Below are 16,459 nucleotides of genomic sequence, written 5' to 3'. Positions count from 1 at the left end.
CTGAATATATGAAGTTCCTGGAAAAGGGACTAGGAGGAAAGAAGGAGGAGCAGCAAGGAAAATACTATCTTTAGTTAAAAATAAATAAATAAAATAAAAATGGGGGTGTGGTGTGTGAAAGGCCAGACTATTATAATCGGTTATATGTTCTCCAAAGTTAAATGACACTAGCTGCTAAAGCTCACCAAGCACTAGGAAGGTGGATTAGGTGCATGAGAGAAAAGTGTTTGCCAGTTTGATCTTGGAATCCATGGAAATGCAGTAGGAGTCAAGCAACACAGCATGTCTCCAGTGACAGCCCCATCCCTTCACGCACTACAGTTCCTTGCTAGTTATTCCTGCTGCCGTAGGCAGTATTTTTATCACCCTGCAAGGTAGCGCTCCCAAAAGCCAGCAACAAGTCTTGAAAATGCATCAAAGGTGCTGCAGATTAACTGTGACCAGCCCTACAACTGTTATGAGTTGTAACCTAAATCCTGGATGTGATACCCCAAGTGCTTGATGCCACACCAAGACAGGTAACAGTGCACGGCATGACACCTGCAAGTGGACATTCAAATAGGGGAATGACTGTGATGCAGCTGGCCCAGTGTTCAGGACTATTATTCGTGTATGCAAAGAAGAGCCCTTCAGAGCAGGTTCATGACTTCAGGGGCATGTTTCCTTTATACAGCAAACAAACAAAGAACACAAACATCTGTATTCTTATCTAGGCAAACAACAGCAAAACAAAAGGTTCTTAAATTGTTGGAATAGATGAAACGTTGGTATCTCATTGATAAGACAATTCACAGTAACTCAAGTTTTATTCTTCTCCAAATCTGAAAGATAGTTTTATTTGTTGTTGATTGATTTTGTAAAGGAAAAGAAATGGTGATAGGCACGCATTGTCTACTAGAAGTTCATGACAACTCCCACCAACATACAGGGCAGTACCATTGTGCCCTCCTTCAACAGTAATTTCCAACCAATTACTCTAACACTCAATATGGATTTAAGAACTCACCTCACGAACAAGATCCATATACACTCACCATCTTCAAAGTACACTAAGAAGCAAGGTTGAGGTTGCAGCGATAGCACCACTAAAAAAAACTTACAAAGGAGAAACTCCTTGGTAAGCCGCCACCCTTCCCTGGATGCTGTGTCCACCCTTAAACTATGTTTAGAGTCTGCAGATACTTCGAGCCCATGCAGCAAATACTAGGGAAGGTCTCACACAGCCAACAGGAGAGCGTTGCTTTCTCAGTGGGAGAAAAAGAAGAGACCAGTCCAGGCAGAGAACTCGGGCACTGGGACGGGGAGGGGGAAATGATTTGGTCCAAAGAATCACAGGAAAAGGGACTTTGGGACATCACCTACTTTCCCCAAATACAGGTGAACTATACATAAATACAGCATTTTTCAATTAAATTCTAAAATAGTTCCCAGTAGGGTAGACACCACCTTTAGAGATTAACAAAGTTTCTGAAAACAAACAAACAAACAAAAAAAAATAGTACTTCATGAACTACAGATTTCATAGGTTGTGCAGCTGGGAAAAACTTACTGAAAAACGCTCACTCAGATGTGTGCCTGACCTGTTTTTAAGGGCTGAATATTCTGCATCATAAAAGATCTCCCCAAAGTATTGCAGTTTTTTCATTATCTGTATTGCTGAGACATTTAGGTAGAAAAAAATGCTACCAGGACTCTCCTTATAGCAGTTTTAAGTCTGATTACTTTTTGTCCTAGTCACTGTAAGTCTGGAAAAAACAGATTACTCTGTCTTCGAAACAGCTTTTGATGCATTTGAAGACTCATGGCTGCCTCGCCTTTTTTTTTTTTTTTTCCTTTTTTTTTTTTCCCCAGAAAGAGAGGGAGAGCTGGAGTTTCTGAAATCTTTTGCATGGGGCCACTGTTCTTGGCTTTCACATCTTTGTTTCTCCAACTGTTCCAAATGCACTTTGAAGCACAGTCCTTAAGATCAGACAAAGCATTGCTAGGGTCTTCCTAGTGCTGAATAGAAATACTCAATGGTACACATGACTTATACTCACTTACGCATTCAGATACATACCTTAGTTAGCAGCAGCAGATTGTCTAATACCTCCCTCATCCCACTCTCTGCAACTGGCCAATTCTGGCCAAATTTTTCAAGTCTGTATTTGACTACAGAAGAGCACAAGTGTAGAATCTTATGCTTCATCATAATGCAGAGGGGAAGAGAAACATCTGCACTTTAAATCCTTTTACCACCAAAAACTCATTTATGAAATACACGAAGTTGTGAACAGATCTTAAAATAGCCTCACCCACGTACCTTTCCACAGCTTGTATGAAGCACTATCAAAAGGTGCCAAAAATTTAAGATAGTTACATCTTAACTTGTTCTCTATCAAAATGAAACTATTTTAGCATGTTTTGTGCCTGACATGGAATAGTGGAATACTCTCATCATTAATCATTTTAGCTTCTATATGCATACCAAAAAAAGCTTATTTCAATGATGAGTGGATGGTGGAAGATATAGAATTCAAACTAAGCTGGCAAGCCTACAATATCTTTCTTACTTTTCCTTCTCTAAAGATAGGCAGATGCATCTATTTTCAGAATTCTAGTGCCTTAGCTATTCTCTGCTAATTCTCTGGTGATTGTAATAATGATCACTCAAAGCATTCTAGTATTCTTTTCATCTTGCTCAATTCATATGGAAATACCTAGTCTGCGTACTGTCTAATGTGTTCTTCCACTGTTCTAGCCAGTAGCCTAGGGTTACAGTTTTGTTCCTTGGTCACCCACCAGTACTTATAAGCTATGTAATTAAAATCAACCTCAGTGAAGGAAAAAAGGAAGTCACACTGAGCTCATTTCATCTTGCTCATTTGATGATTATTATCTTGCTTTCACAAGTAAACAGCATTACTACTTAGCGTCTCTCCTTGGACCTTTACACTCCATGCTGCTATTGGTAACAATGGAAAAGGTTTAGTAGTCCACTTGCGTTTTGGGGCACCTGCTGGTAACAGCTGCAACAGTTTAGTACATCACGTGTATTCCGAGCACCTCCCTTTTCACTAGAATATGAAGAATATTCTCTATATTCTAGTTAAAAGGGGACACACTCAGAAAGCATACCAAAGAACTGCTCTGTTACTAGAAGTACCATCTTCTTCTAGAATATTCATAAACACCAACATAACAAAAATAAATATATTTAGCAAAATGGAACAACCAAAAAAAAAAAAAAAAAGCAAAGCAACATGGAAGAAATACAGCATACAAGAATTTGCAGTTTGAGGTAACCAGAGTATTTTCCTGCTACTCCTCTTCAACAGTAATGCCTGTTCCAAGGTCAGGATATTTCATAAGTGTTTCAGGGAGCCCTCTTCTCTCTGACATTCTAGAGAGCATATATTTAGAAAATAAACTTTCAACAGCCCATATATTTTCTAACATTAAAAGGACAAGAAGAAAATTCAAGATGTAATAGCTTCTTCACAGGAACAACCTTACATTAAGGCTTTAAGAAAGGTACCTGGCCTACAGATCACATATTTTTCCCCTGTGCTACCATTCAAACCTGCCAGAATGCATTACTTTCTTAGAATAGCATCACCATTCATGCACCTTTTTAATGTTATATTTCTTCAGTGGAAGATATGATTGTACCTACTAAATTACCATTATGATAGCCACTGCTAACACAGGCTTAAAGAGCTGGGATGTCTTTTATCAACTCCTGCATACAACAGTCTTTCAAATAAATTTAAAATAGTCAAACTGCTTAAAGCAATCAAAACATGAAGCAAGCAAGGTCATAAAAATGAGACAATCTGGGTTTTCTAAAAAAATTCTAAGGTAACTAGGAGAAAGACACATCTCAGGGGTTGCACCGAGGAAGGCTAATGCACAAATGGGTTTATATTTTCCATCTTAAACAAAATAAACATAGAAACAAGAAATACATACAAATAGCCAAAGAAATACTACAGATGAGAAAAGCTTTCTTCATCCTCCTCTCATTGATGTAATGGTAAAAGCTTTCCAACTAAAAGCTAAGTGAAAAGCATACACCTCTGAAAAATTAATTTCATTGACAATTTTGTATTATTTCACATAGGCGATAGGATGAGGCAAGACTTGCTCAGTCTTAGGGACGCATTATCTGCTGTGAGGGCAATACAAGACACAGCTCAACAGCAACGTTTTGTAAACAATTGACCTAAGCACTTCCTTCTGTCTGTGGCTGACTACAGATGCTGCTCTCCTACCATGCCAATGGAACATTTCGCTCATTCAGCTAGCAGTACTTCTGAACAGGCCAAAATTCCTCTCTGGTACCAACAAGAACTAAATATCTTTTAGAAGTCACTGCTAATAACTTCTGGATGTGCTGCTTCAAAATTCTACAACTCCTTATGCAAAAGCCTGAAAGGGAACAAACCAAAGATGCTATATGAAAAGGGCACAAGCTAAGGAATTCTGGAAGATTTAATCTTCTCCATCGCTACCCAACAGAAAATGAGTAACATCATCTGAACAAACAAGCCAGCAGTTTAGCTTATGATGCATGTAAGCACGTAAAGCTGATATGACCCATAACCCACTCTTTGTTAACTTTAGTGCCAGAGAGTCCTAGGATGACTGGAGCTGACAAAAAGTTCAAGAGGAAAACCCACGTTGGCATGTTTTTCCGATATACCTCTCCTGTTAGGTGGTGAGAATGACCAAGTTCTCAAATAGCTTGTGCCATTTCCTCTGCTGGCTGAAGTAAGGGGACCTGGTGTACACATTTAAGACACTCCATTCACTCAGGGAAGAGCAGCAATGCACTCAAACATATATACCACACTAACCAGGAGGTCACAAGTGATCGTGGTAACCTGGGTTTTATGTCAACTACCTAGCGTAACACCAGCTTGCTCTTCCACAATCCAAATTTCGTTTTAGAGATTAAGCTTCTGTACATTCATTTAAAAAACAGAGTCCTTCCAAACGCTGCTACTTTTCAGCTCAGTTACGGCCTCTTCACAGCATCTCTCCTTCCAGATGTCCAATCCATTCATCCAGCAGTAGTAAACCAAATAGCATGAGGTTGGTTCTTGGCAGCACACAGGGAAACCAGTCCAAAGTTAGTGTTTAGATAATGCAGTTGCTTTCACCATGGTAAGAATCCTCCTCAGAGTCTTCACTGTCACAGCTGCTCACCGACAAGATGGGGTAGATGGAAGGAATGACGCTGTTGTCATTGTCCTCGGCTGGGTTCACCAACACCTTCCATTTCTCTGCATTCAAAACAGATACAAAAATTAGCACCAACCACTGTACCCACAAATGTTGCTACATTACTAGTTTTCTTTGAGTCTTATAGCCTCCCACTGTCAGTTTATATTAGATCCTTCAAGCTACAGGGCCTAAGTATTTTTCATTTCAACTTTCATCATTAAATAACTATTTTTTTTATTTGTTTTCATTTTCCCATATGCCTCTTTCTGTTATAGCACGTATGAGAAGGAGGCATTCTGCATCCCTTCAGTGGCCCACAATTGGCAGAAGGCAGCAGCTAGCTGTTACAGCACGTTGCCAGGTAAGAAAGGAAGAAGCAACAAAACAAGGTAAGGAGCTCTCAGTAAGTAATAGCAGTGAACAGCCATTACTTCTTGAGGGACACTGAAGGCCCCACGAAAACCTCCACACATTTAAGAGCAGTAAACTGGTGTCCCAGTATAAAGGTTTAATTAGTATAAAGGTTTATGATCTGACAAGGCTTCCCAAATGCTACCTGAATCATTATTTCCATGTAAGCTGATTCCTTCTCAGGATTTCATATTTAATTAGACATATGGCTAATCTGGATAGTAATGTTTCCATCACTGAGTAAGATGACCACACAAAGCAATTCTTCCTTTCTCCTGAAGGGTGTCATGGCAAATCTACATGACTTCCTGCAACTGATCATTTTATATAGTTACAGCATCTATCACACGTGAAGGTACGCTACGGGCCTATTTTCCACTGTATGGAAATGAAGTGTGCTCCAACAAAGGTGACACTCCATCCAATCACTACTCGGTAGCTGATGAGGCACTTCAGTGGTGCTACAGCACACTCTGCAGATGTGCACATAATGCAAGAGTGGTGTCAGCTCTGCAGCAGTGAAAGCAAATCACGAAGCCATGCTGGACAGCCTCCAAGCAGCACAGCACTTCCTGAGAGAATCAGGCTAAGTTGGTGAAACAGGTGGTGATTTCAGGTTAGAATTAACCCTGCTTAGCGATGTCATTCTATGTCACCATGGAGGATCTGAAATATTTTGAAAGCACCTCTCATTATGAAGGACTTCAAAAGGCTCAACACTTTGCAAAAGAAAGGATCATGCACTTATGGCTACAATGGGAAGTCAGGACAATTACTTAAGGGAACACAGCAATAGAAATCCATTAAGGGGCAGCAAGAAAGAAAAGACTTCTATGTTTCAGCACCTAGATACCAATGTCAAGTGCTCTAGAAATAAGATTGGAAGGGGGCAGCAGAATAGGAATAGTCCTATATTGGAATTTTACCTGCAGCCCTTACTGTCACGCACAGTCTTTCAGCTACAAATAAGACACAAGGTTTTGCATTAAGGCCACAGAGGTAAACTCTGTAAGAATGAGTATGGGAAAGCAGCTGCCATTTCAGCCACATGCCAACATTCCCACAGGAATCTCCGAAGAAAGTCTAGCACATGGAAGAGAATTCAGTTTCTTGTGAAGCATTGCTCTCCTGAGTTTCTGCAATGGGGTAGTCAATAGTTTGATCAAAAGGTGCCTGGTAAATTTGTCAAGGCCCACTCTGTGTAGTTTCGCTTTTCTTTAGAGATGTCTTCGAAACAGAACAACCTATCTTATGGTTAAGTCTTGCAGCTGGACTGTGCAATTTGTACTGAAGTCTTTTTCCAAGCTTTTTATTCTGTTCTACTGCACAATAAAGCTGGTTATGCAACATATCTTAAAATCATTTCCCCATCTCAAATGTTGCTCATTCTGCCAATAATGAATATTTATCCTCATTCACAATAGGAAGTCATTTTCCAGTATTTCTGCTGCATTCTCTGAGCATCCCCTTAGTATATAGGTGCCAAAGAAAGGTGTAGAAAATAGGTGAAATGAGAGATTGTACTCATCATGCCACATCCACCCACCTCTCACCTTTCCGCTCTCTGATCAGGGACAGGCGATGCTCTTTCATTTCCACGTCCAGGTTTTCTACCATCCTATCAATGCAGTTATCCAGCACCAGAGAGCGCGTCTTTGACTTGATCTCCTGCCTGCAGATCGGGCACTCCACTTTACGTTTTGTCCACTCATTGATACAGTAGGAGCAGAAACTGTGCGCACAGTTCAGAGTGACTGCCTGCGGAATTTAAAGGAAGGATACTTCTCAGGAGGTGCTCGCTCACACAAGCATTGCAAAATTAAAATAACATCAAGGTCACAAAAATTTTAGATGAACGCTTCTTATAAGGTAAGGGTGGGGAGGAAGCACAAGGGCCCTTCCTTGACCTTTTACAGGGGTCGCACATAAAATAACATTCCTATGCCAGAGTACAGACAGGTTTTAAGAGTTGGTTAGCGTGTTCACAGTAAATCATAGCAAGTCTGTAGCTACAGCAGAGACAGAGAGAATGAATAAATTTATTTGAAAGGGTCAAATTATGGAAAAAAAACAGGTACTATGAAATAGTAACTTAAATTACTGAAATCAGAAACTGAAATTTTAGCTAGCTCTTAAGTCATTATAAGAAGGCTAGCAGCAGTCTTCCTGTAGTAGAACTGAACGTAAGGCAACTGAAATTCTAGCACAATATGAACAGAAGTTGGTATTTCAGACATAGCACAGGCAGCAGTCAACATATAAACTTTATTTGATTAAATAAAGCTGGCCAACGTCTCAGAAGTTTTTATCTGAACAATATAAATGATTCAGAACTTGATTAACACTGCATCCTCCCTTCCTTTACTAACCTCTTCCTGTATCTAACCCTGAAGCTGTCCAATCCTAGTCAACTTAAAGCAAGGTCCACTACAAAATGACTTCTCCAAGCCTGTATGTACCTTAGGATTAAGCATTCATCTCTGTGCAGGTAGAGACATTAAGGCTGAACCTGCTGTCCAGCAGAACATTAAGGCAGACAGAATGGGATTCTGGACCAACCCTTACCACAAGTCACCTGTTGGGTCTGTTAAACCGAAGAAGAAAAGAAAAAAAGCTCGACTACTGCTTTAGCAGAGCTAGTGAAAGCTTCTCAACTCTGTTCTCTGCTGGCAAAGCCACACTGGCTTAAACATACCTCAATGAAGTGTTCAGAACAGATTGTGCACTGCAGCTCATTCTCCAACACGTCATTCATCTGATTCAACACTTCCTCTTTTTGGGCTCTCACCTTTTCCTTCTCTTCCTGTCGGAAAAACAAATATGGTCACTTACTAACAAGGTTTTACTCAATATAATATTGGTGGGAAGCGTGGGGGGGGGGGGGGTGGAATGTAGTACAGGTAGAAACCCCTTTGTGACATGAGTTTGGCTTAAGTTAACAGAATGATTCTTTTGATGCCTGAGCCAAAAACCCAACAGACAAAATACCTCAAATATTAAAAAAATAAATGTGAGAATGTAAAACAGTTACTTGCACTTTTGTTTTGTTTGCAGTTAATTAGGCTCCTACCTGTTCCATCTTCTAAAAACAACAGAAATTCTTCCAGCTGAAGCTATACATTAAACAACAGTTGCAAAGATGCCCAAAATAAACAAAAACAAAGCCAGCAGCCAGAGGTATGAAACATCATAATATCTATAGGTAAGACACAGCACAGGATCCCTTAATTATCTTCCACTCATCACCTTGTGACATGGGCAGAAAGAAACATGGCTTATCATATGAATTATTAAAATGTCACGTTTCGGTCCTACACCCCTTGTAGGATGGCAGGAACACACTGCAGTTTTACTTAAACTGAAACGTTTAACTGAAAAATGAAGCACCCGCTTCTTTTTTTCCTTAAATGAAGGACGGAATGGGTCTACTTCTCCTGCACACCACATAATTCAAGTGCCCTGTTTTCTGAATGACTGGGAAAGATCTGGTAATGACTCTTCAATAGTACTTTATGAACAAGGCAGAGTATCTTCCCATGCACTCTCCACATATAAGAGACGACACCGTCAAGGCAAACATTAAATAAACCATTTCTGCTGCTGCAGCATCTCGTTTCGCTTATGGAAAGCTCAATTTTATTCCTTACCTTGGTTTCTTCCAGTTCTTTATTCTTGGCTCGAATTATCTCTTCAAAATCTTTTTTATTACGGCTCAGTTCTTCCATCAAAGCGTGATGCTGTAATGACACCATCCCAGAAATAAAACCGTCATTATAAACTACCCTATTAAATATACATGGCTTTAATCATGAGGTTCAGCATACTCATTTCTCCCGTCTTCTCCTAGAAGAGCAAACGTGCCTATATGAGCTGGGGCATTAAGTTAAGGCAGTTTACACAGAACCATAGAACAGCTTGGGTTAGAAGGACCTTGTTCCAACCCCCCTGCCATGGGCAGGGACACCTCCCACCAGACCAGGTTGCCCAAAGCCCCATCCAGCCTGGCCTTGAGCAGTTCCAGGGATGGGGCATCCACAGCTTCTCCGGGCAGCCTGTGCCAGTGCCTCACTACCCTCTGAGTGAAGAATTTCCCCCTAACTTTAACCTAAATCTCCCCTCTTTTAGTTTAAAACCATTCCTCCTTGTCCTATCGCTATCTGTCCAAGCATAAAGTTTCTCTCCACTTTTCATAAGACCCCTACCGACCTCCACCTGGACACAGAGCCAGTGACCACCACTCTCCGGGTGCAACCTTCAAGCCAACTCCTTATCCACTGAATGGTCCACCCATCAAATCCGTATCTCCCCAATTTGGAGATCAGGATATCATGTAAAACTGTGTCAAAGGCCCTACAGAAGTCCAGGCAGATACATCAGTCGGTCTTCCTCTATCAACTGACGCAGTCACCATCACAGAAGGCCAAGTTTGCCATCTGAAGCTGTCTCAGATCACCTCCTAGTCTTGCTTGTGCCTTGACATTGCTTCCAGGAAGATCCGTTCCATTATCTTTCCAGGCACAGAGGTGAGGCTCACTGGTTTGTAATTCCCTGGCTCCTCCTTTCTACCCATTTTACAAATGGGAGTGATGTTTCCCTTTTTCCAGTCACCAGGGACTTCACCTGACTGCCACGAACTTCAAACTGGAAGGTGCTGTCAGTCATTTATGACCTTCCTGGTGTCATAGCACCTCTCATCCCCTCTCCCAGGTTACTCTTTTTCTGTGTACCATGAGTCAACTCCCTCTTTGCAGTGACACAAACGACATGTAAACTCCTACAGTTTTACAAAATAGAAGCAAGCAGCACTGAACAAGATATATATACACATGCCATGCAATCGTGAATGAGGAGAGAAAGGCTTAAAGTGTACAGCAAATGAGCTCACGCTGTTCACAATAAAACTCACCGTAGAACACAGAAGTAAAAATGAAAATTTGACAGCAGATGGCACGTAAGAGGCATTGCCAGTGCCACTACAGAATGATCCTGCCCACCAGACAGCAGGATAGGAACTTCTCTGATTTTTTTTTTCTTCTAGTTAAAACTGTCAAAGCAGCTTTCCCAGAACAGGTACCCAGCAGAAAGACCTCACAAAACAGCCCACCAACTTATGGAACAAATTCAATGAATTCATTACAGCTACTGAATGCTTTCAGTGAGCACACTTGTGTGTTATCAGCTGGCAAACAGCTACTCCCAAGAAGGGAAGCCTGTCACTTACTAACAGCAAATTGCTCTGTAGAAGATGCAGACCACCTGATCTGCACTTGAGCCACAGTCCTAGTCTTCCACCAAGAGGCCACAGCAATAAGAAAGATTTAAATGTATGAGTTACACAGCAAGACCTAACTTAGACTTGTAACTACTTGCCTCTTGCAGGACCTGGGTCAGCTGCTCCTTCAGATTCTCTTCTCCGTGTTGCCACTTCACTCCCTGAGAAAAAACAAAAAGACATTTTTGCTGGAAGGAAAATACTGGGGGAAGTAAGAAATACTCAAAGAAAGCATGGGAATAAAAATGACTCTTTTGCACATTCCCTTAGAGAATATACTGAAAGAAACAGCACTGATTTTAGGTGAAAGCTGAGAAGGCTCACTCTCGTGCTTCATAAGCACTACTGAAATTAGAGCTACCATTTACTGCGAAGAGTTAAAATGAAGGTATCATTTACAGTTACATACTTGGAACTCCTCCATGTTATTCCAGATCCAAAGGCACTGGAATGTTCACAGAAGCCAAGAGGTCAGCAACAGCTTAAACATGAGAAAAAGCTGCACCTCTATCTCTGAATGCATTTAGAGAGGTTAAACATATCTACAGCTTCAGCTGAACTGCTCTTTGTGCCTAAGCACACAGCTTCAGACCTCCTGTATTTCTATTACAGATGTTCCTCCTTTAGCAGCAGACTTTAAAGAAAGTAACTGATAAATTACGAAAGTAACCCCAGATGAATTCCTACTTCCTTTAAACCAGATTTCAAGTGAACACAAACAGAAAGGTAGGCTTGTAGCTTCTTAGCTTAAAAAAAAGTTATCAGCACACACATACTCCTTGAAGGAACTTGCAGTTCCAATAAAGGTTTTTTTGTTTTGTTTGTAAGTAAGAAAAACATCCCCTTCCTCAAACTCTGAATTAAGAGGTAAAGGAATATGATAAAGCTCTTGGAAAGGGAATAGATTTCCCATGTGAATTTAGCATTGACTCTGAAACAGCCATATACCAGAGAAATTCCCTCTTAAGGTGAATAATTTTCAACTTGTCCTCCTTGTAGCCACAGATGAGGCAGAGATTTTTGGTTTTGTATTTTAAAAAAAAAAAGTTTGTTTTTAAGTTTAAAAAAGCGTTTTTTTAACCTGCTGTTGGTTTTTTTTTGTTTGTTTGTTTTTAATTTCGCATCTTTTCCGTTTGTAACCCAATCCTTTGCCTCTCACGTTCTTTTGGTACACATTCCTAATAGTAAAATACTTCTGTAACAGTTTACACTGGATTAATTGTTTGGAACATTGTTTCTGTTGCTATTTTTGTATTGTTCAAGATCTTTTGTGTAGTGCAAGATCAAGATCAGTGTCATAGTAGGCGTTCTACGAAACCCAAAGCACACAGACCAAAAAGATCACCGCCATCATACCTCTAGGTTCTGCTGCTCTTTGGAGAATGTCTTCTCCAGCTCTTCCATCTGCTGTTGATGCTGCTCTTGTTCTGTGCACAGCTGCTCCTGCAATTCCTGCAGCTCCTGTTCCATTGCTAGGATTGACTTCTGAGCAGCCTTCCTGCGCTTTTGCTTTGCGTTCAGAACTGCTGTCTGTTTATCCTGCACTTTCACTTTTAACTCCTTTATATCTCCTAGAGTTTTCCTCAGCTTTTCCAGGCCACTCCACGACTGAGAAAGAACAGAGCCCTTCTGGTCCTTTGGTGCGACAGACACAGCTTTCTCGGCTTGCACAGGACTGCTACGCACTGGACCACCGTCCTCCTCACTTGAGCCAGGAGAAGGCAGCTCGACATCCATCTTCTCTGCCAACTCCTTTACCTCTTCTACCCTTCCACATGGTTTCCCCAAAGGTTCACTGTCACAGGACACTCTGTCTCTTTTGGATCTGGAATTTGAAGGGCCTTCTGATCCAGATGTCTCTGATTCCTCCAAACTAAATTTACGTTTAGTTCTTGAACTCTTAGCTTTCCCCAGGTCATTCCTTTGGGCTAAATAGGGTCTGATTTTCTCCCACTCCTCTTTAATTACTTCATACTCATATTCAGCAGTCTCTCTGTTTTCCAAAGGCACTCCCAACTGGATACGGTCTCCTTCAGTGATAGGATAGGTCTTTGAAGGATCCAGGCGCTGTTTATTAAGCCACACTCCATTCAGACTCTGCAAACGAACAAAGAATCGGCAAGATTCAATATGCAAGGTTCGACATACAAAGCCATCTGCAAGTTATTTCTGGCAACTGTAAACATATCCAGTCTTTGCAGTACTGCAATAGAAACGAGCTAACTCTTGAAATAAGCATTGAAACATCCAATTTATTGCCTCAGTGTCCTGTTTATTACGGTTACTGTGTTATAATATTTACCTTGTATTATTACTACATTACAAATTTTTACTTACAAGCACTAAGAACAATACTAATATATGTACTTGTGCAGACAGAAAAGAATGAAGCCGAAGGGAAAGAAACTACCCAAAAGCTTCAGAGGTGATACAAACTATCCAACAGAAAAGATTCCGCAACACTGGAAAGTCCTATGTTCTTGTTGATGTAACTATTTTTGACAATGAATGATACCTGAAATCCAAGAAGAAACTAGAAAGTAAAAATGAGCATAACTTGCACTGCTGAATGCAAGGGGGGAAAAAAAAAAAAAAAAAAGAAGAAAAAAAAACAGTTCTCCATACATAAAAGATGAATATAAACAAGAGGGAAAATTGTCTTCAAGAGCTGATGTTCCCATCGGGAGGTTTTTTTTCTGCTTGTTTGTTTCTTTCTTTAATTAGGCACTAGCTCAAAAACTGGTTTTGAAAGACAGAGAAATTGAACTGTGCTCAAGATGAACTGCAGAATCATTAGGAACTGAGATATCCCAGGGATTCAATAAAACAACTTGACAAAATGGTAGCAGTGATAACACAGAAGGCGTTAATAGTTGATCTGCCACTGATGCTTTCAATCATACAAACACTAAGTTCTCAAGATGATACAGTTACTGCAATAGAGTTTTGTTTAAGAGTAGTATAATTTCAGTGGTAGCCACTCCATTTCTTTCTGCAGTATCTGTCATTGACCCAAACATCCTTCAAGTCTGTATGACGTATTGAAAACTTGTTGTTCTACATTAAGTTGCAGATTCTGCATTTTTCAGCATGAATGAGAAAGAGCAAAGATCACGTTTCAGAAGAGATCGCTACTGAAGTCAAAGTGAGACCTAACAAAAGACTGCTCTCAACACTTTATTCTGTGTTCTAATCAGCTGAGGAGGAGTTTAGCAGCAATGCATTTGATGATCACACAAAATATTATTTTTTCCAACAGCAGATTTTCATTGTAGCTTATTATAATAAAAGCAATTTTGTCACTGCAATGAAGAACATCAGTTTACCATTTTATTAGCTACACAAGAACGTTACCTTTCTGAATGCTGCCAAAAATCATAGTTGTTTCTTTTCTTTTCCTTTAAAAAACAGCAACACAAAACAGGTTCACAGACAGCAAAGTGCCTGTGTGGGACTGTAATTGTCTGAAAAATGCTATACCAAGAGACAAGCCTACATACACAAAGCACTAAGGTCTGCATCCCAACTGCAGCAGACTGAAGCTTCCTTCTACAGGCGTACAACAGGTAAGACATGCTCCCATGGACCATCCATCACACTTATATTATAGTCAAAGACCATACATTGTTCGAACCCAAACAGGGCATTGTTTATAGGCAAAGTGAAAGTACAAGGTCTTTGGTCAGCCTCTGTACCTTGTTATCCTTGACAGTCCACTGCCCTTCTGCATTTTGCTGGAAAACACAGTGGTTACGAGAGATCATCAAGGGACAGGTTTTTGACACCAGCTGGTACGTGAGATCTAATCCTCGGCCGATAGTCACCTAAGAATAAAGTCATTGAAATTAAAATCAGCAGCAACATGGTAAATTCAGATCATATGGTTTCAGTTTAAGTACAGCACAAATCTATCTGGATTAGAATCTTATAGGCATTTCCCAAGAATTTAGGATAATGTTGGGTGGCGTTTTTTTGCATTTAAATTTAAGAGTAATTAGAAAATGGAAGCCTGTACAAAAATTTGAAGCAGTCTCTTTCTCTCATGTTGACAAAAGTTTGATTGCTCTTAAGCAGGTTACAGCCTTGGTTTCATGGAAATTTTCCTCAGCAGTAAAGCTGCTCTAAGCAGCTCTCACTCCATCCATACCCCACCTTATTCATGACCTAACTGAACAATACTTCTTCAAACCAGTACAATCGTATGGACCTCAAGGTTATTTCTTACCCTCTTCTTCAGCTACCAGCACCTGTTCAACTCTCTGTAACCAGGAAAGACACAGGAAAAAAGGGCCCAGAAAACTGGCATCGAAAAAATGCACATGTAATTGTTGCCTTAAAGCATGGTACTTTTGTAAATCACACAATCATCTCAAGGCCCAGAAACTACACTACATGCAGTTCATAGCCAGCATTGAAAGTGATCTTAATAACCCGATTAGAACCCAACAGCATCTTCTGAAAGGAGATATAATTTAATGGTACAGTTTCACAGTATCTTATTAAATCTGATCTATTTGCAGGCTGCCATTTAAAGCACGGCTCTGTTCTCCCTCTCTCCGCTGCCTGCTTTGCATGATCTGATTATTGAACACATTTCTGTTATTCATCTGCACGCTGCACAAGTTTCCAGCCAGCTTGCCATGGAGTTGGACAACCGTGTGGCTCCAATGCAACAAGAGCATGTAGCCAAAGAAGCAGGCCAAAACACCTTTTGGCAGAAGCCCACAAGTTAAACCAGATGCACTGGTTTCACTGGTCTAAAAGTGCACTCTTTATACCTCAAGTGAAGGCTGCAATCCCGACTCACCGGCATCACACCTTCCACCTTCTATGATGGCAAGGCGTTGTGCTGCAGGAAGGCCCATTCCCTGCACATTACCTGAGCAGGTCTCGTCCAAGAGAGGCAGTGACACCGTGACACCAGGCGGGCAACAAGCAGAGCCAGCTCAGCCAAGAGTCCCCACTCAACTAACCGAGTCCCCGCGGGTTCCCTAATTCAGGTCCATAGCTGAGCACACCTGCACAACGCCTGGCTCCAGAGCAATAAAGCTAGAGCACTAAAGCTGTGCACTTGCTCCAAGAGCTTCCTAGAGGTAAAAGGGGCGTTAAGAGGGGTTCCCTTCGCAAGGCAGAGCCCAATGGTGCCCGGTGCAGCACGGACCCACAGCACTGATGGGGGTGGTGGGTGTTTGTGCAGCTCCCCCTCCACAGCCGGCTCGCTGGCTGAGCTGCAGGGCAAGGGTGCAAGGACCCCCCTAGGCTTCCCAATTAGAAAAACACCAACACCTGAAGAGAGCAACGAGAGCCATAACAAACCGACCCCAACACCCCACCCACCACGCCACCAGCCCCCTAGAACCCCCCCCCAAACCCCATTTCCCCCCCCCGTTTCCCACCACCGGCACCCCGGGGCTGCTTGCGGGCCTCCCCCCGGCTGACCTGCGTGCCGGCCTCCAGCAGCAGCCACCCGCCGCTGGCCCCCAGCCGCCTGAGGCACCATGCCCGCCGCGCCGCCATGCCTCCTCCTCCTCCCCGCCTCCCCCTGCCCCCTTCCCCCTGCCATGGCGC

General features: G+C 41.6%; 1 protein-coding gene across 1 annotated transcript; it reads right to left on the bottom strand.

Annotated features, from left to right (window-relative positions):
* Positions 1-852: 852 nt before the first annotated feature.
* Positions 853-16,408, bottom strand: RNF8 (ring finger protein 8; the record flags this gene model as incomplete). The annotated part of the gene is made up of 8 exons (XM_082758172.1): positions 853-5,267; positions 7,173-7,377; positions 8,315-8,422; positions 9,267-9,356; positions 10,990-11,052; positions 12,248-12,988; positions 14,587-14,715; positions 16,331-16,408. The coding sequence occupies 8 exons, from the start codon at positions 16,406-16,408 to the stop codon at positions 5,122-5,124; spliced, it is 1,560 nt and encodes a 519-aa protein (XP_082614298.1). The 3' UTR covers positions 853-5,121.
* Positions 16,409-16,459: the final 51 nt, after the last annotated feature.

Source organism: Aythya marila (genome assembly GCF_965140915.1).
Source record: "Aythya marila genome assembly, chromosome: 3".
Classification (NCBI taxonomy): Eukaryota; Metazoa; Chordata; class Aves; order Anseriformes; family Anatidae; genus Aythya; species Aythya marila.
The sequence above is the reverse complement of the archived record's forward strand: the minus strand, read 5'-3'. Positions and strand labels throughout refer to the sequence as shown.